The 27,515-nt window shown below is 40.5% G+C and overlaps 1 protein-coding gene and 1 long non-coding RNA gene across 2 annotated transcripts; one reads left to right on the forward strand and one right to left on the reverse strand.

Annotated features, from left to right (window-relative positions):
- Positions 1 to 734: 734 nt before the first annotated feature.
- LOC141431714 (uncharacterized) lies at positions 735 to 25,733 on the forward strand. Its single transcript, XM_074092894.1, has 27 exons — positions 735 to 1,076; positions 1,144 to 1,331; positions 1,565 to 1,761; positions 2,648 to 2,768; positions 2,926 to 4,679; positions 4,765 to 4,838; positions 5,057 to 5,259; positions 5,783 to 5,933; positions 6,293 to 6,391; positions 7,243 to 7,400; positions 10,876 to 11,014; positions 12,754 to 12,908; positions 13,798 to 13,920; positions 14,416 to 14,534; positions 15,229 to 15,338; positions 15,749 to 15,857; positions 17,075 to 17,300; positions 17,638 to 17,857; positions 20,200 to 20,266; positions 20,791 to 20,885; positions 21,246 to 21,277; positions 21,374 to 21,709; positions 23,068 to 23,134; positions 23,803 to 23,899; positions 24,244 to 24,955; positions 25,045 to 25,560; positions 25,641 to 25,733. Exons 1-27 carry the CDS (start codon positions 932 to 934, stop codon positions 25,731 to 25,733), a joined length of 6,306 nt encoding a protein of 2,101 aa, XP_073948995.1. The 5' UTR covers positions 735 to 931.
- Positions 25,734 to 26,037: 304 nt separating this feature from the next.
- On the reverse strand, positions 26,038 to 26,963 carry LOC141431827 (uncharacterized). Its single transcript, XR_012451755.1, has 2 exons — positions 26,847 to 26,963; positions 26,038 to 26,132 (listed from the first exon to the last, which is right to left on the reverse strand). It is a non-coding gene; the product is annotated as an uncharacterized lncRNA (long non-coding RNA).
- Between the last annotated feature and the right edge of the window lie 552 nt (positions 26,964 to 27,515).

Here is a 27,515-nt window from a genome sequence, read left to right on the forward strand (position 1 = left end):
AATTACAAAAACGGAACCCTTATAGTTTCGCCATGTCGTTCTATCTGTCTGTCTGTCTGTCCGTCCGCGCCTTTGCTCAGGGACTAACAATGCTAGAAAGCTGTAATTTTGCAGGAATATATTATTATATGTAAACTATGCCGACAAAACGGTACAACAAAAAAATTTTTTTAGATTACCTCCCTAGACGTGAAGTGGGGTGATTTTTTTTCTCATCCAACCTTGTAGTGTGGGGTATCGTTGGATAGGTCTTTTAAAACCATATATATAGATAGGGTTTCTAAAACCATTTTTCGATTCAGTGAGTTGTTTGCAAAATATTCAACTTTAAAGTGCAAATTTTCATTAAAATCGAGCGTCCCCCCCCCCCCTCTATAAAATGTTAACCGGAGGGTGGAAAAATTTGAAAAAAATCAGGATGGTATATCAAACTTACAAGGAAAACTATAACGGTAAAGTTTTCTTGAGAATTATTAGTAGTTTAAGAGTAAATAGCAGCCTTAGGTATAAAATATACCTAAACTTGGAATATCCCGTACAAAATACGAAATTCTTAGAAAAATACTACTTAATTTTTTCGTAATGGCTACGGAACCCTATTTCGGGCGTGTCCGACACGCTCTTGGCCGTTTTTTTTATGAAAGATGCGTCGTTTCGGATGATGTTTGCTTTTTGTGGGAAATATCGCATCTGTGGTACAAAACACATTAAAAACAAAATATGTTAGTTTATGGCACGATGGCTGTCAATCGAGTTATATTTTATTACTAGAAAATAAGAAAATAATGAATTCTGTGCACATTTAAAATGATATTTTCGTGAATCATGTACATTTTATACAATTTTAAAGTAGATTTAAGTGAAGCAATCGTATATCAATAGTTACGGCCACATAGCGATGTTTAGTATAAAAACTATCTGAGTTTCGACGATGGCGTCTGACGGTGAAATTTCCTGTACGAATGATCCCAATTTCGCCGTTATCTACTCGTTTTTGAAGGTTTTCGGGAAATTGTACGGGCTAGAGATACCGTCGATAGCGAAATTGCAGCAGCTTTTGGAGAATACGGAGGAAGGTGAGTTATTGTGACGCGAGTGTTGTAGAAATATAAACAAACAGTGTTGAGAGTGGTGTTTGTGCAGTGTCCGATGCGCTGAAAGAGCTGCACCTGCGGCTGTTGCGGCGCGCGCTCAAGTCCGTGCAGAGCGGCCGCTGGGAGCGCTGCCTCATCAAGTTCTGTCACCAGAGGGGCCACCATCAGGAGGCCTGGGAGATCGAACGCTTCTCCTATAAAAAAGCCAGCACTGAAGTCAAGCTAAAAACCTTAAAGGTACTTAACTAGTATAAACTAAGATGTGCAGCAATAAATTAGAAAGTTGATGAAAGTATCACAGGTAGTTTCTATTGTATACAGAATGTATTGATCTGACATAAAAACTACAATGTTAGCACTTAAGTGCCTCTCACTATGGTTGGAGAAGGTCACACAACTGAATCATTTATTATCTTTAATGATACTGTGAACATAATCTAGTACTGTTATCAATTATTATTGTTTTGCAGATCTTGCTAGAGTACCAATTTACATGTCATGCTAAATTCAAATCTGCTGTGAATGCGCTATCATGTAAAGACTTGCGGTTGGATCCCATCGGACGAGACAAGAATGGCTGCGTGTACTGGCTGCAAGTAGACGAGGAGGCCAATCTCTGCTTGTACAAAGAAGATCAGGATGAAGAAACTTGGCAGTTAATAGCGAGGTATGGCTAAGTTGCATTTTTAGTGAATTTTGATGGTTATAACATAGCTGTATTAAGAGTTTTATTGTCAAAATGGATATAATTAGTCCTGGCTGATTTAAATGAAATATTGTAGCTTGAATCATATTTAAAGTCATTCTAGCTGGGCTTGGAACCATGATTTGTTATATGCCTGATCAAGGAATATTGGCGTAAGCATCCAGTGAAATGCAGTGAGGATCTACACGCAGTACCCACCTTCACTGCACACCGCTGACTATTCATTGTTAACAAAACAATTTTTTTTCTTGTTGAAGAAATATGGTTATTGTCTTTGTACTTTTTGTGGGCTTAGGGTTTAAATTATCTGTTTTTTCATTATGTCCTTTTACCAAAATGTTCAGATCTCTGTTGTTTAATGTTGCCTTCTCAAAATGCTGCGATATCATAATATCAGTCACCAAGAATAACCATTTTCATATGTTTCCTTTCCAGAAAGGTCTTATTCCCATGTTTCCACATTCCTAAAATATCCAGTCAGCAAAAATGGTATTTTATAATGTCTTAAAATTTAAGCTTTTAAAAAGAAATTGACATTATTTGAAACAAACAATAAGTCAAGAAACTTACTGAAAAAGCTCACATTATGGAAAAAAGGATAACTTATGTTAATACTGATACTAGGCCAAAGCCAAAACTGAAATTATATGAATGTGAACATTATGCATCAGACCTTTTGAAACTACAAACATTTAAATTAGAAGTCAATTTGATTAAGCTGACTAAATAGGTATGCTGACATTGGAAGATCACAGACATTTTCAGAAATAAACATTTAGGAAAACAACCTGAGCCATTTTATTTTAAAAGTATTGTATAATTATGTGTTATTTATTTAATGTTACAGGAACCGAGAAGAATTAGTTAAAGTCATAGGACAATTAAAGAGTGGAGAAGAAATTTATCCATCAACAGTATCTAATACCAATGAAGATTCCAGTAGTACTGATGCTGCCCAGCCCACTGAAGTAATGTGATAGGAAATAATGCCAACTCTCTATTAAACACCATACGAAAATAAATCAATCCCAATAGCTAACTAGACATCTGAACTTAGCTCTAAACATCAACCATATACATACATAGAATACTAAGTTTTTTCTCATTAAATGTTTTTCTTTTCAGAAACCCCAGAGCACACAAGTAGAAGAAGAAAATGAAGAGTTTTTGAGCCCAGAGTCTGAATCAGAGCATGATGATGAAGAATCTAAAGCTGATAAGAAATCTAATAATTTAAAATCTGAAAACAATAAAAGTAAGGATGATGCAGAAGCAGAAAAACCACCAGTGGAAGAAGCTAAAGCGTTAGATCAAGAAACAGAAAACCAAGATGTAAAAATAGATCAAAATGAACAGGATGCACAGGAAGGAGGTTCTGGGGTGATACAGGGTGAAAAGATAGAACATAAAACTGAAATTGAACAGAAAGATCAGCATGTTGCTCAGAAAACTGATGACAAAAAATCAGAAATTATTCATCCAGAAACTGGAAAATGCGATGAATTTGTGTCAGAAGAAGTAAAAATGGCAGATGATCAAAAGGTTGTGGCCGAAGAAAAGGAGCAAAAAGAGTCTGAAGTTACAGAAAAAATAAATGAAGGCGACAATAAAGAAAAGGAAGCTAGCCCTCAGAGTGAAGAAACGTCTAAAAGCCCTTCAAAATTAGAATCTGGTGAAACAGATGATGGTAATGAAGTCAGTGAAGCCATAGAGGAACCAGTAATGGTAGTAACAGGTGAAGGAAGTGGAGCTGACTGTGAAAGCTCCTACTTTATAGGTGAAGAAATATGTGAACCAGTCATGTATTTTTATGGTGAAGGTTGTGGTTACGATAATGAAACCGGAAACCCTGAGCTACTAGAGGAAGATACTAATGATCAACAAAATTTAGATGAAGAAAACAATAAAGAAAAATGTGTAAATGGCGAACATTCAAATACTGTAAATGATATAGATTTAGATTCTAGTAAAACTAAAATGGTTAAAAATGTTAGGTTAAAAAGCGGTATGCCGTCAGTTACGAAGCGGTCATTAAAAAAGCAATCTAATGATAGCTCTGAAGTATTAAAACCGGACACCAAGAAGCATTGCGTTAGAAAACCTAGCAGGTCGGATAGCTTGAAATCTAATTCTAGTGCTAATGATAATGACTTGAAAAGAGAAGGCAGTGCTAATGACAAAACCACTGATAGTGAAACTCAGAACAAAAATAATATCAAGAAAACCAGAGGTAAAGCTAAAAAGAAGCTTAATGTATCCAGAAAGCTAAAGCTAAATGAGAAGAAAGAGTTGTCACCCGCATCAGATGCAGACTGTCAAGATAATAAAACCAGTATTATTGAAAAAAGGAAAAGCAGTGTATCTTCAGACCTAGATGGTGTTGATAATACAGAGACTGAAAAAGAAGGAAGCCCCGATAAAGAGAAAAAGGCGGAAGATGATCTACCTCCCAAAAAGTTACGCTTAGAACCTACCCCTAAGGATGTTGACGAATCACATTCAAAAGAAATTGATACTGTTGGCAACGTAGATAAAGATGAAGTTAAGACCGAAAACAATGAAAACAATGACAATCTTAATACAGAACATGTAGAAAAAGACTCAATAGCCATGAGAAAGAAAATTAAAGCAAATAAAGGGAAGTTTAAAAGAAAAAAGATATTACAGAATAAGGTAGATAATAGTGAATTAGACAAAAGTAATAATAAGGTTGATGGAAAGGAGAAAAATAAATCTAAGCCTCTAAAGAGATCCCTTTTGGATGCGACAAATAGTGATAAAAATAAATCTGAATCTCAAAGTGAAAGTGAGGATGACATGCCTATAACCAGTGGTAAGCGGCTGAAAATCAAACCCAAGAAAATAATCACTTCATCAAGGTAAATGGAATTTTTAATATATTGATACGGAAACAAGAGACTTGGGTATAATTTTATGTATGTAATGTGTTCTTTGTTTTTCTAGAAAAAAGGTTGAAGCTAAGCTGCTTGAGAAGAAATCCAGTGATGATTCCGAGGAAGAAACATTGTACAGTATAGGTAAGGATTACATTTTCACTCATCCATTTGGATCTTATTTTGTTTTTCAAAAAGTTTTCTTAGATTTCAAATTTAATTCTCTTCCTTCTTTCTCTTATTCCATTTTCCTTCTTAACATACATGTAATGTAAAGTATGTGGGTGGTGTATTTGGAGTGAGTTACAACTCACGTTCACGATACTTTCGTCTACATAACAGACTTCGTCTATCCTTTGCAGCTGGTAAGAAAACCGGAAAGAAAGTTCTCAAGAAGAAGCCCAAAGGCAAAGAGAAGGCGGCGAAATCTCAATCCGACGAATCAGATCCGACTCCGGTGCGGCAGTCGCGCCGGATCGCACAGCAAAAGATCAAAGAAGAAGCGGACCGACGGCAGCTCGAAGAAGTCGCTCTGAGGGAGCTAAAGATGATACACAAGAAGAGGGTTTGTGACAAAAAAAACTATTTCCAGATATTCTCAGCAAAAAGTAGAAAAGAGATAAAACTAACTTGCGAAAGTGACGGCATCGTTAAATTTATACTCCTTGCTGTGGTCCATTAGTTTAGAATCAGTAGCCCAACATCCTGGGGTGGACAGTAGACCATACTGGAGTGGGCATGGCACACCCGGCCCCCCCTCTACGCCTATATCTCCACGCCGAAGTTTAAAGTCTATTCGCCGACATTTGATAAGTATTATGATAATGTCTCGGAATAGCGACTGCCGCTTTCTTATCGCGAACCGTATGGCATTCAGCTCTCGTTAAACGCACGGCCCGTCGTGCTAGCGGACGCGACTGCCGTATTATATTGGAGTATTAACTGTTTTAAAGTTATTCTTAGCGAGCCGCATTTGTAATGAGTTAGGAAGGTGTTTTTTTTAGCAACTGGCGACAACAGATTATATTTGGGCAGTAATATTGGTGTGTTCCCATGTCGGGCGTCCAATAGTAACCTATATTTTCCAGAGCAAGGACGACGAAGAGGAATGGCGAGCGAGTGGAAGTGCAAGCTCGGGCTCCGCGCCCCGCAACCGCCGCGCCGTCTGGCGCGCCGCTGACTCCAGCGACCCGGACTCTGACTCTGACGACCTCTCCGACCGGCCCGTCGAGCCCGACCGTGAGGAACGCCGATTCCCTGCTTCTTGTATTAAAATGATCAAAAGTTGCATTATTTCATCCTTTTGCTACCCCTTTTTCTATAAACCCTCTAGTATCCACTATAATCGTCATTGATCTCTACAGAAATTAAGTTCTACTAACGCACGTAAACGAATCTCATTTTGTTTATTCCGCGAAGCCCCTGGGTTAAGTTTGCAGTTAAAAAAAGAATGCATTAAATAAAATTACACTGAATTAAATTCGCCAAAAACACCAAGCGAATATGCTTCAACTTAGACTCGAAACTGAACGGCTGGTTGATAATTTGATTGGTTTTGATTGACCAAGTTTATTTTAAAATCTGTTAATTGTTTCTAGTTGAGTTTGGGAAATCGGATCATGAATTCTCGCCGGAATCCGATTTGGAGACAGGGGAACCGAGTGAACCACTGAAAAGGGCGCGCACCTTGCAAGAGGGTAAGTGATATTACCTAACCGAAAGTTCCTGCGTTGCATGTGGTGAAAAGTTTTTTTTTTTTTCAATTTCTTTGAAATAAACATCTTAATTTTTTCTTGATTTTTTTTTATTCCGTCTTCCTCTGAAAGTCTTAAGATGGGTGCACATCTGTGTAATTTTATCGTATAGCTCTTCACTATTGTCATGATCCTTAGTTTGGTCGCTTAAATGCAGGTGGGCTACTTCGAAATGCGAAGTATGAAGTTCATATTGTTTACTCTCGTGTTAAATATTATTAGCGTGATCGGAACAGCGCGAAACGAAGGTCTAACTTCGGATTATGTCGTCACTGCTGTCCTGCACGAGCTACGATTTTCTCAGTAGAAAGCCTCGAGATTCAAATATCTCTCGTTAATATTATTTAACGGGAGAGTAAAAGGGACGGAGTAGCCTTGCACATATGTCTTCCATGATCACGTATCTTTTTTTGTGTCGTAGGTAACTAAATAATATATGATCACGTTACCGGTGCTATATGTAGTCATTCACGATGACGCGTGCCGTGGTTCTTATTACAATGTCTTTAATGTCTAATTTTGACAAAATCACGCGTCTTCGTGGATGGCACTGGGTATACTCAACACGAAATACGAAACGCTAAAATGATACAAATGTGGACCCACCCTAACGTTATCTTAAAACTATCCACACACTGGTCGGAAACAGAGTTGTTTAAAAAAAAAAGAAAAAAAAAGAAAAACTGTCAAACCGCAACGAACGACGCCGCGGGAAATTGTTTTCAACAAACTATTTTGATGTGGGCGTTATTTAGAGGTAAGTGTTATTTAATTTAATTTAATTAATATTTTAGGCGCGGACAACGGCTTTTGCAAGCGCTGCGGCAGCGGAGAGCAGCCTGAGTGGATTCTGTTGTGTGATAAATGCGATGCCGGTTATCACGCGAGTTGCCTGAAACCAATGTTGTTCTTGGTACCTGAAGGAGATTGGTTTTGTCCGCCGTGTAATCACGTAAGTTTTTTATTTATCTTCCGGTCACATTTTCACGGACTGTATGTAAAGTTTGTACACTGAACTTCGAACTGAGTCAAACTAATAGGTAGGTGCATTACCTATCCTATCTAACATCGTTAGACCCCATGTTTTCCTTGCGTGAGTATTTTGTTAGGTTGGTTAAGTACCTATGTTTTATCGTTATAGTTTGGTCGTTGATGTTCGTTTTCGATTTGAAGTAGTTTCCCCGTAAGAATTTAGTGTCCTACAGTTCACTTAGATGAGATGCATTCAATTGTTTTTTTTTCGAATTAGAACATAACCTACCATAACCCTTGATATATTTTTTCAAGTATGCTTTTAAAAACAGATTTATCAATTCACATTTGTTACCATCTGTTGACAGCTTGCATGTCTGTACCCCTCATTTGAATTTTTCCAGCCAGTTTCGTAATTGTTAATTGTAAATATATTGCTTTCTTTTAAACTTTTTGATTAGCATACAAGATGTACCTATACAATACATATCGCTTCTTTGCGACAAAACTGCTATCTCCAAAGTTGCGATATTACCAGATGTCACAGTTTTGCGCAAAGGTGCGATATATAAATTTGTATTACCTACATTGAATAGCTTTTTCTTTGTAAACAGGAATTTTGTTCTTGTTATGTGATGTTGTTTAACAAGGTTAAGGAGATTGTTGTGCTTGATTGAGATCTAATTCATCATCATCATCATTACATTAGAAATTTACCATAAACTTTATAGTGAAGGAAAACATTGTGAGGAAACCTGCACAAACCTGCGAAGCAATTCAATGCTGTGTGTGAAGTTCCCAATCCACACTGGGCCCACTTGGGAACTACGGCCTAAGCCCTCTCCTTCTGAGACATAACTAAAATAAAGAAGTCTACAAATATTAGCTTTCATCATCATCATCTCAGCCGTAGGACGTCCATTGTTGGACATAGGCCTCCCCCATCTGATGTTAGCTTTATTATTTTTTAACCACAAACTCGTCAAAAAACAGGATACATTCCTGCCCTCTATCTCATTGCTACTTTTATTTTATAAATGTGAAAGTTTGTGGGTGCAAGCATGCATGCAATGTGTGCATGCTTGTTACTCCTTTATGCTGAAATGGCTGCATAGATTTGGAGTGTCTCCGCGAGAAGTGGCAAAAAAATGAAGCAAAAAAAAAACTATATTTTTTTCATCCAAGTCCAAGGATATGAATGTCTGTAAAAATATGCATTATGAACCCCATATTATGCTCCTTAATTCTGAATTTGTTTGGGTACTCTCGCTTGCTTGGTTTAGCTAAAATAACAGTTCAAAAATTACCTTGATTTTTTGACATTTTCTGAATAAGTCTGAAACAAAAGAAGATCGAAGGCTGATATTACGCATAGTGTTCTTAGGTCCTGCCACTACTGAACCTCAAATTACAACCAAATCCCTTGCGGGGGCCACTCTTGTTAGCTTAGCCTGCTAGACTCTTTCATAGTTAGTTAATTAGTTATTTATTGAGAAACAATATACATTGTGTTTGAGATACAGGACCAAAATTAATTAAATATTTACATTAAAGATACAAATGTTACAGACAGAATAATACTATTATATTTACACATGTCAATTATTATAGTTAAGTAATTATTCAGAACATTTATTAATATTATGTCAGGTTTTTACATTACATAGCTATTTATTAACATAAATTTAAAGCAATTTATTCTACAGTGTTACTATCATATATCTGAATCAAGCTAAAGTTAAGGTTAGGTACACTAGACATTCCTTAGTGTCAAACTCTACCACAAACTCCATGCTCTACCTATATACATATATCTACGTTTATTATCATAATCTCAGCCTTAGGACGTCCACTGTAGGACATATACGTTTATTACATCAATGTTAGTTAATACCTATTAAATCATTTGAATAAAGCATTTTCCTTTTTAACATAAAGTAGATTTTCTGGTACTTTCTTTTCGATCTGTGACGCCACCCTTGGATAACTCATTTATTATAAAATGTCGAATACGCGGGTATGTCGTATGTCTCGTGGGTAGCGTCTGACGCTACGTTTGAATAAGATTCGATTTTCCGCCTCGGTAAATTACTAATAACGATCGTTTAAACTCGTAATCATTCATTTAAACAATGATTACTGTATACTGTACTAACTTTTGCCATCTATGTACCTTACGGCACTAGACTAGCTGTTTGGTGGAACACAGCGCGCGGCGCATCAATCATCAATATTACTTTGACACAACTCCTGTCACGGACGTCAACAAACTATAGTGAAAGGTTCACAAATCAGCGCTGTGAACAAATTTTGTGCGCCGTTTTGATCTAAAGAATATGCAGTCTATAGGTACATAGATGTCGATGGTACCAACTATAAAATATAGGTTTAAAGATCATTTATTCTCATTAAGAATTTACAATTCACTTATTATGAGAACTTAAAATTAAACATGCATGTTTTAATGAGCGAGAACATAAAACGAGGGTAGGTAACTAAACAACACTCCGACAGCATTTTGCCGATACTTATTGCTAATGCAGGTTAAGCCGAGATTAGACTTGCAAGAAAAATCGTGCAAGTTGCATTACATTGCGGCGCTCGATTGACCACTACCAACTAGTTGGCTTTACGGCCTCGCAATGTAATGCAACTTGCAAGATTTTTCTTGCTACTTTAAACTCTGCTTTAGATCCGTGCGCCCGAGTTGTAAACAAGACAACGAAACTCGGACGGAGCTAACGCAGACTGGAAGTGGCATAGCGTAGTTGCATTGTGTTACGATTTATGTTTTTTTTTTGTTATTACCAACTGCGCGTCTCCGAATAGTCAAATAAATAAGGAACGGTTATTGTTTGTATTGACTATGCCTTGTAAAGTTCTAACAATTTGCCCATTTCGTACATACAATTCATTACCTATATTTCTATATTGTATTATCAAAGCATATGAATTTAATTGCTGTAAAAAAATGTGTTTTATTTTTAATCTCTTTTTATAAGTTTGAATCGTAGCTAAGATGTACGTTTGAAATTTGTCTGTAATGTAGTAAAGATGATTGTGTACTTTATTAAAGTAGACAAATCTCAGTTACTAGTTGGAATGAGTAACGTTTATTGTTTAAATTCGTGTACAATTTTGACGTTATTTCATTTCGGACTTGCTTAGACAATACAATATTGATTATGTATTGTAAAATTATTTTTACAAAATTATTCATTTAAACGAATTAAAAACAACATATTGCCGTCTCGTTTTTTACCCGATTGCCAGGAGCGGTAATTGTTTTTCGCGCGTATCTTTAATTTTGTCATAGACCTCCGTAAAAACACCTGAATCAATAAAGTAGGTATTCATCCATTTGCACACTAACAATTTTTAACACTACAAAACACACTGCGCGGTTCACATTCCGCATTGAATGGGGACCCTCTTCACACTTATCCTTGTTCCAGGAAATGCTTATAAGCTCACTGGAGAGCGAGCTGGTGAAATACGACGAGCTGTTTGCGAGCGTCGAAGCGGAGCGCGCGCGGCTCCGCTTGTTGGAGCCCGAGGCGCCGCCGGCGCCGGTGAACGACGACAAAGAAGACGGTGAGACCGGGTGTTCTAATACTGTCCGCATCATCAAAGTCAAAGACAAAATATCTTTATTCAATTTAGGCTATATATAACAAGCACTTATGAATGTCAAAAAAAAATACCACCGGTTCGGTAAACCTCTGTTGAGAAGAATCCGGCAAGAAACTCAACGAGGTACTATATATTTTTTTAAACTGATTTACAATATTATTAAATGATAGGTATCGCAGGCGATCGCCATCATCGGGCGAGTCGGGCGATTAAACAATACTGAAATAAAAAAAACACACGCGCACACTCACACGCACGCACACATACGCGCACACACACACACACGCACACACACGCTTTCGCAACACAAAAAAAAAATGAAGCAAAATTTAATTTGAACATAAAGTTTAGCTCCGATTCGAAGTTAAATATTCCTAGGTATTTGTTTATTTATCATAACATTGCGACCGCTGACGCGGCATTTCGCGAATCACGACGACCGCAGGCGTCGCCGGCCACATTCTGTACTTGACACTCAAATAAGACGCATGTTAGTACACATGTTCTGATTCTTTCGGGTTATATTATGAAACTCATCGTCTTTTAGAGTTGCTTTGTATTTTATTAGCACAAATGTCGAAACTTACGTGTCTGCCTGTTTGTGTGTTGCATCAACGGTTCTTGGGAGGCGCTAAAGGTAGCTATTTTTTTTATAGATACATATTTAATTTATTGGCCGGATGCACGAAGTCAGCGCCTCCTAGCGTCCGTAACTGTGGCGGCAATATCAAATAATATCATAACAAAATGAAGACACTTATTAATTTATAAATTTAAATATGGGTTAAAGAGCGATTATAAATCAAGTTCAAAATCTGATTCTTTGTGATGTGTTTGTTTGTTACATTTGATTTTATAGCTAAACAAAAAAAATAACATCCTACTGAAGGGCATAAGCGTGATATTAAATATATTGACCCGGATAACTCACGTCTTAAACCGAGTTTAGCTCGACATGTTTCGGGCTAATCCGTAGCCCTTCGTCTTCGGAGCAACGCGTCTCAGCGGCTGCTGCAACATGCGCACTATGGCATAAGCATCCTCTCAGAATGAAAGGGCTTGGGATGTAGTTCCCACGCGGGCCTAGTGCGGATTGGGAACTTCACACAACTATTGAATTTCTTTACAGGTGTGTGTAAAGGTTTCCTCATAAATTTATCCTTCACAGTAAAGCTCATGATAAATTTCATGATAGATAGATTTATTTCTTATTGAAAATCACACATCACATTTCAGACGTGTCAAAAATAAGGAATTAATAAAAAGACCGATAAGAATAATAAAAATACAATAAAAAACATGATCACAGTAAAAACAACAACAAAAATAAATATCAGTGGGTAAAATCAATTAAATAATAAACAAGTATGAAATACAGTATTTACATGGTTGCCGTATAGCAAGCGAAGCGGCTACGCAATGAACGCTCGCCACATCGCAAATGTATACGATAAAGTGGTATAGTATCACTTCGTAAAAAGCAGCTGGTATAAGTAGCAACTGGTCTAACTCAACTGAAAAAACAGGTTAGGTCAGGTTAGAGTTGCGTCAAGGCGCGAACCGCCTCGGCCACGCGGAATAGGAGCTCCGCGGTCGACATTGTGTCAAATAATTTTAGACCAGTTGCTACTTAGACTAGTTGCTTCTTAGACCACTTAGGTACTCCGCCAAGTTAATATTGAGGTAATATTTGTGTTCAGGTTCAGATAGTGGAAGCGGCAGCGGCAGCGGCAGCGGCAGCGAGTGTTCGTCGGGCTCGTCGTCGGGCGCGGTGTACCGGCTGCGCGCGCGCCGCCAGCTGCCCGTCAGCTACCACGCGCAGGAGTACGACCGCCTCATCAGCTCCGCCATCAAGGTAGCACACCCAACAACTGGTTGCTCGGAGCCTCGGAGGTCGCACTGGACATGTCAGCCAATCGGCGTTTGCCAGCCCCGACCGCCCCGCGCATCGCCCTGTCCCCCGCGATGACACTTTGTAACTTCTGCGCATTAACGGTGTTATACATGGATAGTGCAAGGGCATTGCAGTAAAATACACACACAACACACAAACATCACGCCTGTATTCCTAAATGGGGTAGGCAGAGCACACGAAACGTTACCGCTTCAGAGCCACTTTTAGCAATTTTAGGTTTTAAGTTTGACAAAAACGGTACAATAGTGACAGGTTGCTAGCCTGTCGCCCACGGTATACCTTAACCTATATCCTCAGTCGCCTCTTACGACATCCAAGGAAGAAATGGAGAGGTGTAATTCAAACCCCACACTACACGGAAAAACAAAAAAAATACAGTAGCAGTAAAACAATTAGTTACATTTTCAATTTCGCACTTTTTTGTCTGGTAAAAATTGTGTGTGTGTACTGTAACCCCAAATATAGTTTTGTATTTTTAATACTTACGTTCCTACAATTTATCTCCTACTCCTAGGTATTCGTTTAGCCCCTAAACTTTAGAGAGTAATAGATTTTTTTCGGTAAAATCTGTTTCAATTGGTTTATGAATATGTTATTCTTTAATTTCTTTTACAGTTACGTGCCGCGTCGTACCATCAGCCAAATATGTGGTCTACCACCCTAAAGCTGATAATCGTTTGAATGTCAAAAAACAATAATGCCAATAGACGTGTCTGTCAACTTGGAAGTTCGACTTTAGCGACATAATCATTTGATAGGAACTTGTTTAGAAATTGATAGACCACTTATTTGGCTGATGGTACATAGTCATTATCTTTATTTGTAACAGGAGGAATACGTGGAGCCGACGACGAGCGCCGGCAACCAGGGCCGCGGTAAAGACATATCCACCATCATTGAGGCGGCTGAGGAGGAGAAACTCAAGGCCGAGCGCGAGGAAGCCATTGCACAGGTAAGTGGGTGACCATGGTTTACAGTTTGCTCATATGTTTGGCACAAAAGCATAGGATGCAATCACATTAGGGGGCAAGAAAAAACGTGGAGTTCACCGTTCACCTGATGGGTTTGGGCAGATTCTGCACGTCTGCGTTCCACTTCCACTCCATTTGTACGGAAGCGTAACCTTGAACTACATGGTTTTTTGACCAGATCAATGATCAAAAATCGCTTGAGCTATCCAACTATGTTTTCCTTTTTAGTGGTGTCGAGTCATTAACTTATCATTATTATCATCTCGGCCTATATACGAACTGCAGGGCACAAGCCTCCTCTCAGAACGAGAGGGCTTGGGCTATAGTTCCCAGGTGGGCCCAATGCGGATTGGGAACTTCATGCATTAACTAAATGGATTCAAAGTCTTGAATCTTTATTAAAAGGCTGTAACAAGCACTCGAAACTTAACTTTTATTCTTAGTTATTAACTTATCAAGTAATATCTTCTCCGCAGGGTAAACCGATAGAGATAAGGAAGAAGAAGAAGCAACGTCGTAAGCCGCGCAAGCTTAACTCGCTGGAAGTCGTGTCCGAGGACGACGACGAAACCGATGAAGATTTTAAGGATACTGGGTCAGTATTTTAATATCTTAGTGCTGCGGACAGAATGGCCGCTATCCGCAGCAGGTACGATAGTACATACACTGAAGATAATGTAATAAATAATAAGTTTTTGTTGCTGTAGGACTTCCACTGTTCATTGACCTCGACATCGAGCAGGTTGGATGCAGGCTTCCACCGTGAACCCGCGGCTTTAACCAGTTTTAAATAAAAATACAAGCTTTTTCTTTGCACGCTCACTCACATAAGTTACAATTTAAATTGATGATGCGATAGAAGAAATAAAACTTCAAAAAATTCTTGGTAAAAATTTCGATTTTAATACGAAGATTTTTTGCTGACTTTACTTTTTGTCAACTTTACTTGCATTGTCACCCAAACTACGTTTGCATGCCAAATTTCAAGTCGATGCCATTAAGCTGGCTGGACTACCATGATGTCACCACCAGATTATTGTATTGTCACGCGATTTACATAAGTATTCCAAATTTCAAGTCAAGCTGATTACTGCAAGTTGGTCAAATTTAACTTGCAAGATTTGATTACAGACAGACAGACAACGGGACAGGTGAAACTAAATAGGTAAAAGCTTGTAAAAAATAGTTGAAGTAATTCACGTGATAATGGCTACTGGTAAAACGGCGCGGCACCTACGGTTAGCCTTTTCTACTGTCGAACTACAACCGAGCTTTCCACGTGTCCTCAGCATGGAGTCCTCATCGGAAGAGATATCGTCGTCAGCGGAGCGCGACAGCACAGACTCGCGGTCCTCTGACTCGCTGCCCATCCGCCGCCCCAGCCGCATCGACAAGAAAGGTACACAACAGCACACTAGGCTTATTCCCAACCCTATCGACCCTATCGATAAACAGGAGAACCCTAGAGATGGACACTTGGACAGGAAACAACACAGACAACTATGGGGGGCATCAAAAACCAGTTCCTTAATCGCGGTACTTTTTAAAGTCTCTTATTAGTTCTATTTTAAGATATTCAAGGTTATGTCTTCCAAGTTTTGTATTTCTTGATCTAAAAGTATTGTTTGTACATTTGTTTGGCAGTTGTACCGTACTGTTGCAGAACATAAGGAAGCTTTTATAGTAGAATCAATATAGCTGCAAAATGGAATACAATGTACTATATCTAATCTTACCTAAAAATTGTATAAGGGACAATAAGGGTGGCGGCATAACGATCGTTATAAAAAATATGTAATCTTTACTTAGACCGTCCGAAACTTCGAGAATCGTCTCCTGAAGTAAAGAAGAAAAAGGGCGAATTCGCCGGCAGCTCCAGTGAATCCAGCGGAGCCAAGGAGTGGCCGCATAAAGTCAAGTGAGTCACATCACATTTCTATCAATATACGCCGTGTTATTTTGACTTCTGTTAACTTTAAGAGAACATTCAATAGGTCAAATAAAGTTAGCTTCTTTCTTCGACACATTAGTGACCTAACTCGTACTATTTAAAAGATAATAAAGAATTAAGATAATTTATATTGTAGCTTATGTATTATATTGTTTAAAGCACTGTTCAGTAGCTTCCACTATTTTAACTCTTAAACTCACTCTTTGTCGGACCCTAACGTATTGCTCCTCTCCTTTCATCCACTCAAAGGTTCACTGGTAGAGATCTCTTAAAGGGATAAGTCCGCCTTTGTACAAGTATCGCAAAGTTTGTCAATTGTATTTTGTTAATATTCTTTTGTACAATAAAGAGTTTACATACATACATACATAATAATGCACATTAAAACAGTGTAAAGGTTATTAATTTATGTCATTTTTTAATGTCCGTGGCTACAGCGACATATTTTGGGAAATATTTTTTTTTTTTTTTTTTTATTTTATTTCTCTTGTGTCACGTAAATGTCATTCATCAAGTTTGTAAATTTTATAATATGGATCTTTAACAATGACCGTGAAGAGGTTTTTTTTTATTTTATTTGTCCATAACCAGGTAGTTTCTAATGGTCCTTCTTTAAACTATCTATCAATGAACTGAGCCGTCTGCCGAACTTAACGGAAATCAAGAAAAACACGGTCTATTAAAAAAAGAAAACATCCGGTAGAAAACAGCCTAATGAGGGCTATCGTTTTTTGTCTCACTAGATGGCGCAGTGTTGCGTGAGGTTTTTAAGTATGGCTTTCAAAGTCTGTTATTACGGGCGTGAAAGCAAAGTTTAGATTAAAATCATATTTAAAACACCTTAAAACCGTACCAAAAAAATATCGAGCATGCCACAGTGTTGCATAGTCCCCGTTTTGTTTGGAAAAAAGGGAGGACAAAGGTTTCTGAAAGACAAAACTGTCTCAAAACACAGACATTCATTGCCCCGGAACGCATATTTGTCATAATTAATTTCAGATATTGCAAAATATTCACAAAATTATTTTAATTATAAATAAACCCGGGTAGCTCACCCAAAATCTATGAGATTTGACATTTCGGAGACCTCACGCTACACTAGCGCCTCTAGTGGTGAATTCATACGCGATAGCCCTCATTATGATTGTTAGCATAAGTCGCTACTTTTGAATCCCGTGTTTCAGATCGAAATCCAAGTCGCGTTCGCAGCGCGACAAGTCGCACGGGCGCAAGCGCGCGCACAAGAAGCGCAGCCGCGGGCTGAAGCAGTACGACGCGGCGGGCAACGTCGTGCGCGCGCGCGTCACCTACGGCGGCCTCAGCGACGACCCCAACGACTGGTCGCCCAAACACCGCACCAGGCAGAAGAAGATCAACTACACTGAGATGCCTAACACTGAGTCTGAGGACGTGAGTTACATCCTATACAATAGCAATAGTAATAGTAGATTGTACAACGAGCCATTTTACCCATGACGTTCATATAGCCGAGCCCGTACGGCGAGGGTGGATAGAGACACGTCGAGGAGAAAATGGGTTTTTTGCTAGAGTTTTACACTCTGCTTTTCACTTTGATTGCGAGGAGATGAAATAAGTAGCAGCAGTGGAAACAATTGTTCACTTACTAGGTAGGGCATTATTAAATAATTATAGATTTTTATTTTCAGTGATTGATTTTAGTTTTATATAAATTAAAAATTGTAACCTACTAATGCCAATGTTTGGTAACTTACCGTCGTCCTTACAGGAGATGCACAAAGGCAGCGGAAAACACATGCCTGACAGCTCGGACGAGTTCAAAGTGGACGACTCGGACGTGACGTCAGACTCTGACGCCGAGCGGCGCCGCCGCAGCGACGACACGCAGCGCGCGCTCTCCGACCTCATCAAGACGGCTGTCGTGCCGCTAGAGAAGCTCCCCGATGACGTCACCAAGGCTAAAGAGGAGGAGCTGCAAGCGCATCTTAGTAAGTTATGTGTGTACGCTTTTATACTTTCCTACTTTTAACACGCACCACTATGCTCGCTTGAGGTTGAAGATGCGTTTGTATTTGTGATTGTTTGATGTTTAAATCTATTAAAGACAATATTTAACTAAATATAATCTAATAATCTTACAATCGCGTGGTAAATCTGATTGATGGGTGTCGATGCGGAATAGGGTCGAAATAACCCCAATCCTACCCTACTGACAATCAAATGACGTAGTTTTTATAAGCTGTCATCGGGAATCGTCTCCCATAGCTTTTGTATGGTAAAACGTAGGGTCAAAGCTACTAAAAATAAAAAAATAGTAAAATTAAATGTTTTCTATATTTTTTTTCATTCAAACTTTGTCTTACATTATTACCCTGCGCGATTGTTGGATTCTGTTGAGGAGGATGTTACATTTAATTGTGAAAGTTTTGTTGTAAACGCATCTTTAACCTAAGTTCCTAATTTTAAGAATTGCATTTGTAATTAAATGACACTTGATTTCAACTACTGATGCGCCGGATATCCGTAACCCTATATGTGAATACATCCTTGGCATAATCAGATCCATATAGTATTCGTTATAGTATCCGCGTATACACTTCTTTAACGATCCAATCCAGCGCGTCACTAACTGTTACTAAACTGACACCCATAGCTAACATTGTAAATAATGCCCTCTAATTTTAATCTTCAATTAATATTGTCTCGTAAATGATAAAATAACATATAACATATAAATATTATAAATGCGAAAGTAACTCTGTCTGTCTGTCTGTCTGTCTGTCTGTCTGTTACGCTTTCACGCAAAAACCGCTGAACCGATTTGGATGAAATTTGGTACAGAGATAGAATAGACCATGGGAAAGAACATAGGCTATCTTTTATCGCGAAAAAAAGGCTTTAAGGGGTTGAAATAGGGGGTGAAAGTTTATATGGTGGAAGTTCGTCGCTGTTGGAAATAAAACCATGAAACTTGGCATTTAGGCACTTAATAAGAAATAAGTCGGTATGTGTTTTAGCTTTTTTGAAAATTCGACCTGTGAAGGGATGAAATAGGGGATGAAAGCTCATATGGAAGGTCGTCATTATCGAAGATAAATCCATGTTTCTTTATGAAACTTGGTATTTGGGCACGTGATAAGAGATAAATAATTGTTCGAGCGTTTTTTTTAATTCTTCTTCTTAAAACCGGTTAAAATCGACTCGAACTCGCGCGTCAAGGGTTCCGTGCATAGGTATTTATGAATATCAAGTGTTAGCAGAGCCAAGCTCATAAGCAAAATGTACGCAATGTGGGGTCATTTTACATGGCTTATTAACATAGACAGTCAGACATGAAAAATTATGATTTTCAGATTTTTCTGACTTATTTTGCTAGGGAATAAAATTTGCTATAAGAGCTTCCTTTATACAAAATTTCAAGTTTCTAGGACAGCCGAAAGTACCCTATAACTTTTTTTGAGTTTAGGGTTTTAATTTCAACTCGATAAATACTCCGCACGTTTACGGGATAAAGGGTCTTGACAGACAGACGGACGGACGGACAGCAAAGTCATCCTATAAGAGTTCCATTTTTTTCCTTTTGAGGTACGGAACCCTAAAAAACATTTGTTCCGGCTCTTTTCAAATTTCGTCATTTTTCATACCTACTTGAAAATATGGGAATGAAAGTTCGTAAGGAATTCCAAACAAATTTACTATAAGTATAGAAATATGTGTAGCAATGCTTAGTAAGAATGCCGTCTTAATTATAATCCTACCCTCCTAACTTACAATAAAGGACGTAAGATGTCAAGAGCTCACTATGAAGAATTAGTCCTTTTGTGTTGGCAGGGTAGAATAGTTATGTTTTACCAAAGAATGGAAGAACAAAAAGAAATAGTTTAGATATAAAGCAATGTATTAAAATAGGTTATTTTCAGTAAACCGTAGAAGTTTCTATGTGCTATTATTGGCAGAATAGGTACCCTAAATAAATTAAATACTTTCCAAAGTTACTATTCCACGCGGATGAAGTCGCGGGCAAAAGCTAGTAACATATATTTTAGCTTCTCATTTCTGTCTTATTGGTTGCGTAAGCTTTTTGGTGGGAAATCATCAGTAACTCATTACCAAATTCAACCCAAATGTTTAACGCTTTTAATAAGATAAAAAAAGTATTTACTTTTATTTATGAAATAAAGTACTCCTTATGTGCAAAACGCTACAACGCCGACGGTCACTAAGTATTTACTGTGAATCCTCTGCTCAATATCTAAAAAAGTATATGACTTTTTAGCAGACAGATTGTGTATAACGCGAACGAAGTATGATTTGTTGGTGGTTGTTCCAGACGCGGCGGCGGAGGCGGGCGGCAAGCCGGCGCGCGGCCGCGGCGCCCGCGGCGGACGCGGCAGCAGGTAACAAATTCACTACTTTACTTCGATTTTATCAAAAATGACCGTAAAAGTTGACATTTCTTTATATATTAGATTTTCTCAAAAATGTCCGTAAACGTTGACATTATTCTTTACATACCAGAAGGTGAAGTGTCAGTTTTAGGTCAGCGAAAAATTAAAAAGTTAAAAAGATTGCAGGCGCGCTCGCTCGACAATAATAAATTAGCACGCCTGCAATCAGTCACAATTTTTTTTTAAAGTTAAAAAGTCCATGAAAATGCCAACTTATGCAAGTCTAATGGCCGGTATCAGATATTTTGTTGGAACTCCGGAGTTTTTTTATTGGGTCTGAAACAGCTTGTGGTGTTTTCGGTGGAAAAATAGTCCTTGACACCATTTGACATCTATGTAAATATTTTTTATTTTTCGAAAGTAAATACCAGGCAGGTTCTATCGATAAACTGAGCTGATTCTGTCAATGTTAACGGAAATCACAGACGGAAATGAAGAAAAACACGGTACATAATGTAATGATTGGTTTGCAGAGGCCCGCGCGGCGGCGGGCGCAGCGGGCGCGGCGGCGCGTCGGGCAGCGCGCCCGATGACGCGCTCTCCAAACTCGTCGGCGTCAAGATAAAAGGTTACCTTCACTTTCTTTCATCCATCCATCCATCCCGCTTGCCCGCTCAGAGATGTATGTAACCTCATGCTAAGTGGGTATGCAACTTAAGATTCGACGGCGTTTTGATTTTCTTTTATAACATGGGTTACTAGATATAAGCAAGCCCAAAAACTTCAGGATGTTTTTATTGGATTACCTACTCAAAGGGTCAAATGGAGCCCGTTAGCATTCACTCTTCCGTCTGTTGTCTGTTAACATTGTTCTACCCTGATCATCCATCTCTATTTGAAGGATTCTATCACGGATGCCACACCATAAGGTTGGTCTATAATATTTCGTGTTATAATTTATTTAATAAATGATGCTTTATTTTTACAGATTTAGGACAGGAACCAATCAAACCCAATCAGGTAAGACTGGATTCAATCTTGATATTTCTATTAAAATTAGATTTACTTAAAAAACAGGTGAACAGAATCATGAAAATTCCATATTATTATCTTCAGCTCGAAAAAGAGAAGAAACGACTAGAGCGCGAAGCAAAACTAGCAGAGAAAGAAGCGAAACGCATCGAAAGAATACAAAAGAAGGAAGAGAAGGAGAAACTAAAAGAGCTCAAAGCTAAAGAGCGCGAGGAGAAGAAACTAGCGCGGCTCGCCATGCAGGAGAGCAAGCGAATGAAGAAAGAGATCAAACCGGAGTACCCCATGTCCGGGCCCGTGCCGTACGCCGTGCGGCCCGGACACGGCCCGGACATGCGCATGCCCATGTACGGCAGTCCGGGTATGCCCAAGCATCCCGATTATCCGGACCAGAGGTTCCCCGCAGCGCCAAGGCTGCAGGTAAGTAGAATTACTCGTTCTGTGCTCGTAGAAAAGGGGTCTAGGCATTAGTAGGTGGAGCTGGTACAAGTTTGCGATAATCCAACTTATAAACATATCTAGTAGGTATGCCAGATTGCATGCAAATCAATCCGTGAAAGTAAAGTACAGATTTGAGTACTTGCAAAAACACTAAGCAAGTTCTTAAAAGAAAAAAAAACCGAATGTTGCCCTAAATGGTTCATGTAATAATGATTGTGCACTACCTACCTATTGCTTCGCAAACTTGGCTGACATATTTAGAAAACAAAAAAAATACACAACAAAAAATATTTAGAAACGATATCTCTTGTCCGGGTGAGCGGTTAGTTCCAAAGGAATGCCGAAAAAAGTTTGAGGGCTTACGGCATAGATGTCGCTAGCGTCGCTGCTTAAGTGACTAAGTAAGAAACACAAGCTGAGATATGAGGTGCATAGGGAAATTCGTGTCGGTACCGTTGACCATCAGTGGTGTAGCGGTATAGCACGCGGTACGGATTACCGAGGACCTGGGTTCTATTCCCAGTGATGGTCTTATTTTTCTGTTTTTTCTGTGCATCTATATTTCAGTTTGTATTTTCAATTTCGGTTTTACGGGATGACCGTAAAAGTAAAATTTTGGAATTGAAATAAAAAATACAAAAAGATTCCAAAAAACCAATCTTGACATATTTAGATCTGTACCTATCTACAGACTGTATACGGTATATCAATCCAATTTATAAAAAATGTAAACAAAACAATTTCATAAAAAATCTTCTATAAACACCCACTGGATCGAATCAATAATACATTCGTGTCTTTTAACTAGACGTCTAATCATTTTTTTTTTCACCAAAATTCATTGATTTCAATATTTAATTTTCATTTGGAAAAATCCTCAAGATCTGAACGTTATTTCTTGAATGAAACATGTGTATAATCTGTAGGTAGTAGCATAGACTTGCGTAGAGATGGTGGAAAATTTGACATTCTAAAAATGATTAATGCTCGATTGAATGAGCGATTTTTATTTACTTACCTTAAAATTAAAAAATAGTTACTGCTTTTATAATTGAATTGAATTGAACAGTCTTTGGAATTAAATCAAGTATTGTAGATAATAAAATAGATATCTATTCAATTTAATTAATTAATTGATTTACTGACCAGATTAGTAATTTTGCCAAAGGTTCAAGGTTTCGCATCACTAAATGTCTGTGGTCGGGTTAATGGCGTCATTGTTAACAATTGGATTGAAATACATATAACTACACGGTTTGACCAGAGACTTACAACCAAAGGCGAAACAAAAACATACGAAGTATGAACTTAATCATTCTGCGATTTGTGTTTTGCAGGTGAGAGCAGAATTACGCGGCGTGCCAGTGGCGGGTCCGCTCGCCGCCGACCAGAACATGCGGGAAGGTCAGTCATGTGTCACTGTCGCTCTCAAGGTGCCTGGGAATACTGGGAACCTGCGAATTTATTAACCCTATCGTAAACCGCGTAAAGACCAACAGTGAAGTCTAGTGAGGTTGAGTTATTGTTACACTGTGGTTTTCTAAATCCGTGGCATTACAAATTGACTTTTTATTTATTTAATCAAAATTTTTAGTACAACTTAACCCCTGGCATGGTTAAAACGTGGATCCGTGCATTTTTATTTTTTTTAAATCAGCAGAATTTGTGGTTATTAATACAAATAGGACTTATGGAGTACTTCTTTTTGTTCTCGCATACGGGGGGTTAATAGATTATTATATATATTTTTTTAAGTTTTCAAAATGATCCATTACAAATTCATTAATTAGTTAAACATTAAATTATCACAATTTTTACTTAATAATGGATTTTAAATATGTAAAATAAACTACATTAAGAATTTGTGCCGAAATAATATAAAGATCTTCTTCTGGGACTGCTCTAATTCTGGTAAAAATAATAATAGTTGTTGCCATAAGTCATATTTTTATGGGTAAAATTTAATTAATTCCCTGAATCAAGTGATTGACTTCAATTTGTAACACTATTTAGCCTCTAGTGCTGTTTGGCTTTATCTGAATACAGTGTAACAGTGTACGCACATATTGCAGGTACGCTGTCGGTGGCGGGGTCGCCGCAGCCGTTCAAGCCGGTCAGCGAGGAGCCGAGTGTCATCACGCGCATGCCGCACATGCTCAACCAATACCGGTCAGTACTTGCACCGCGCACCGCGCACCGACACCATGCCATACCAAGCCGCATGACACATTGTACATTTGGTTTTTTTTTCCAGTGTAGGGCGCATAGCGGTTTTACGTTTTAGCGTGTAGTCGCGTTTCTAGTGTTGCAAAAGAAAGAGTCGGTGCGCTATAACTGCTCACCACACATTTATTCAATTCTATTTAATAAAGCATTTCGAATGAACAATTTTGCATCTAATATGTTTGTGCTCAGATGGTCGCACCGCTGTCACGGTCTTGCGAATTACGATCAGATTCGTATAAGTCTTTATAGCTTCGATTTTGGTTAACGAATATATTGTGTGCGTTTAGAGGTCCGATGATGTACGGCGGCGGCGGAGGCGGGAGCGGGGGCGGAGGCGGCGGCGGTGGCGGCGGCGCGCCGTATGGCGTGCGGCCGCAGGGCATGATGTACGTGCACCACCCCGGGCTGCCCGCGCGCGCATACCCGCCGCAGTACTACCGGCCGCTGCCGCCCTACGCGCCGCACGCGCCGCACCTGCAGCGCCTGCCCGCCGCGCCCGGCCCGCACGCGCCGCCCGGGCCCTCGGGGCCGCACGGCCCGCCCGCCTCGCACGGTCCTCCCACCTCGCACGGTCCGCACGGCCTTCCGGCTCGTCCCACGGTCCGCACGGGCCGCCGGGCTTGCATGGCCCGCCGGGCTCGCACGGCCCACCAGGCTTGCACGGCCCGCCGGGCTCGCACGGCCCGCCAGGCTCGTCCCACGGCCCGCCGGGCTCGTCCCACGGCCCGCCGGGCTCGCACGGCCCCAGGCTCGTCCCACGGCCCGCCGGGCTCGCACGGCCCGCCAGGCTCGTCCCACGGCCCGCCGGGCTCGCACGGCCCGCCAGGCTCGTCCCACGGCCCGCCGGGCTCGCACATGCCCGGCGTCATGCACGGCGGCCCCTGCACGGGCTGCTGCGCGCGGGGCCACCCGTGCAGCTGCACGGCGCGCGCGCGGCCGCCGCGGCCGGGCGCGCCGCACGGGCTGCGTGTGCCGCCCCCTCCCCGCACGGCCCGCTCGGCCCGCACGCGCCGCCCGCCGCGGCCTCCCCCGCGGCGCTCTCCCGCCCCAACTCCAACCCGCTGGCCTCGACGTCGCCGGCGCCCAAGGATGCGCCCATCAAGATAAAGGCCGAGGTGAAGACGGAGCCCGAGTATCACTCGCCCGTGCAGTCCCCGCCGCGCGCCTCACCCGAGCCGCCGCGCCACCCCAAGATCAAGGTGACCGACAACAAGGACCGCCGGCCGCGCTACCCGCTGGGCCCATACGCGCCGCAGTACGGCCCGTACGGCCCGTACGCGCCGCCGCCCCCCGACGCGCAGTCCGCGCTGCTCGGGCTGCCGCGCGCCGCGCCGCCCGCGCCCGCCCCCGCGCCGCTGCAGCGCATGCACCAGAGCTTGCACCAGTTCCTGCCGCACGTGGACAAGCCGCCGCCGCCGCCCGCGCCCGCGCCCGCGCGCTCCCCGCAGCGGCCCGACGCGCCGCCGCATTACCTCGCCGTGCAGCAGCTGCGGCCGCACTACACCATGCCGCTGCGGCCCTACGCGCCGCAGTACGCGTCGCCCGGGCCGGTCGCCTCGCCGCCCGCGCCCCCGCCCCGCCGGCCCCAGAGAAGCCGCCGCCGCGCGCGGAGCCGCCGCCGTCGCCGCCGCGGCCCGAGCCGCCGCCCGCGCCCCCCGCGCCACCCGCCCCCGACGGCGTCAAGCCCGAGCCGCGCGCGGGCGAGGACGCCGGCAGCGTGTTCGGCGGCCTCGTCAGCTACTTCTCGAGCCAGCACGAGGACGAGCTCGACGCGTAGCCCGCCTGTACATATACTATAGTGATCTATTTATATACGGCCCGTGCCGTGCGATATTATGTAACTTAGAAGATTAAGTTTAATAATGAGTCTTTTTGGTCTCGAATAAAATTGTATTATTATTTCCGGTTATGTTTAAGTGAGATTTATTTATAACAGAGTCGATAAGTACTTACTTGTATCTCTAAATACGAATTTTATTGAAGAATCAAATCGATTATTTCTTTTTGCAAAATAAATGTTTTCTCCTACAAGTTTTGTTATTCGATGCTCTCGAAACTTGGGAAATTAAAACGCTGGTATGTATGTATATAAAAGTAGTTTATTTTCGAGGTCTGCCTGCCACTTTTTTACTGCCCGCCGCTTGTTTGTTCTTGCCACCGAAAGATAGAGGTTGTTCTGAAAAAAAAAAAAACATTCTCTGACGGTGCACACGATTTAGAGGGATATAATACCTTTTTCTCAAAAATGTCCGTAAAAGTTGACATGATTCTTTACATATCAGAAGGTGAAGTGCATAGTTTATGGTCAGCGAAAAAATAAAAAGTTAAAAAGATTGCAGGCGCGCTAGCTCGACAATAATGAATTAGCACGCCTGCAATCAGTCACATTTTTTTTTTTAAGTTAATTAGGCCATGGAAATGTTGGCACAAGTCGTATACAGCCAAGTCTAATGGATATTTTGTTGGAACTCCGGACTTTTTCTATTGGGTCTGAAATAGCTTGTGGTGTTTTCGGTGGAAAAATACACCTGCAGTTTATTTTTAATGAAAAAAGGCGGGAAAGCATAAGAAAAATATTGGAATAAAATTAAATTTTATAATATATTTTGAGAAAAAGTTTATTCTATTTCAGAATTATTCACCATTTTTGAGAAAAGCTTTATATTAGTCTCGGCTGAAATAGCAATTGCTGGCTTCGTATTAGTTAAACTCATACTCAGCCAGCAATTGCCTACTTCCAGGCGACGACAATAATCTACTATTATATTTCTCACGCATAACATTTTTAAGGACTTCGGTTTTTAACGCCAATAAAACTGAAAATTCCCCAAGACTCAAAGTAAAATCAATATGCTGAACTGGGAAATCCTACGAAACAAACAACACTTACCAGGAGGAGCAATCTTTAATGATATGTCGTAGGTTTTGCTCTTAGCCCTTTTCGCGGCGGGCTCGAGCTTCTCTGGAGTCTCTGTGGGAGTCACGGATTCCTGCGTGGCCGCCCAGCCATCCTGGATGACAAAAAGTAAGCCGGTTAGAGCTAAAACTACTAGTGCTAAGTAGTGTGTGAAATACAGAAAGGCTAGAAATTTAGGGTGAATTCAGACGAGCGTCGCGTAATTTCTGCTGCATTCAGTTTTATTACAAAAGTCCAGTTTGTGCCACACGGCGACTCGAAATGAGTTGTAAACAAAAACAAAAGGACTTTTGTCAAACCAAAACTACGAGACTCGCTACTCAAAAAATTACGCTCGTCTGGCTTCACCCTTAAGTTAAAAAAAAACCAACGCCCAAGTTGCATTATATTGTCTTGCTAGACGATCACTTACTAACCGACGAGACCGTAACTAATGCAATTCAGAGCATCTTCTTTCATATGCAAATTTGAGTTAAAACGTTCCTATAGAACTTTGGATAGATTCAACATTTCAGAAAATGCAGTCAAAATGTTATTTACCTTCACCATAACCTCGTGGTAAATGTCAAATGCACATTAATTCCGGAAAGCTCACGAAGTGCAAGCCCAAACTTGAACCCACGACCATCTAAATACTTGAGA

The sequence above is a fragment of the Choristoneura fumiferana genome, chromosome 10, assembly GCF_025370935.1.
Source record: "Choristoneura fumiferana chromosome 10, NRCan_CFum_1, whole genome shotgun sequence".
Taxonomy (NCBI): domain Eukaryota; kingdom Metazoa; phylum Arthropoda; class Insecta; order Lepidoptera; family Tortricidae; genus Choristoneura; species Choristoneura fumiferana.

Coding starts and splice junctions, on each gene's coding strand:
- LOC141431714 (XM_074092894.1), top strand. CDS start 932: ATGGCGTCTGACGGTGAAATTTCCTGTACGAATGATCCCAATTTCGCC. Junction 11,015..12,753: donor GAACGACGACAAAGAAGACG/GTGAGACCGGGT, acceptor ATTTGTGTTCAG/GTTCAGATAGTGGAAGCGGC. Junction 23,135..23,802: donor CGACCAGAACATGCGGGAAG/GTCAGTCATGTG, acceptor CACATATTGCAG/GTACGCTGTCGGTGGCGGGG.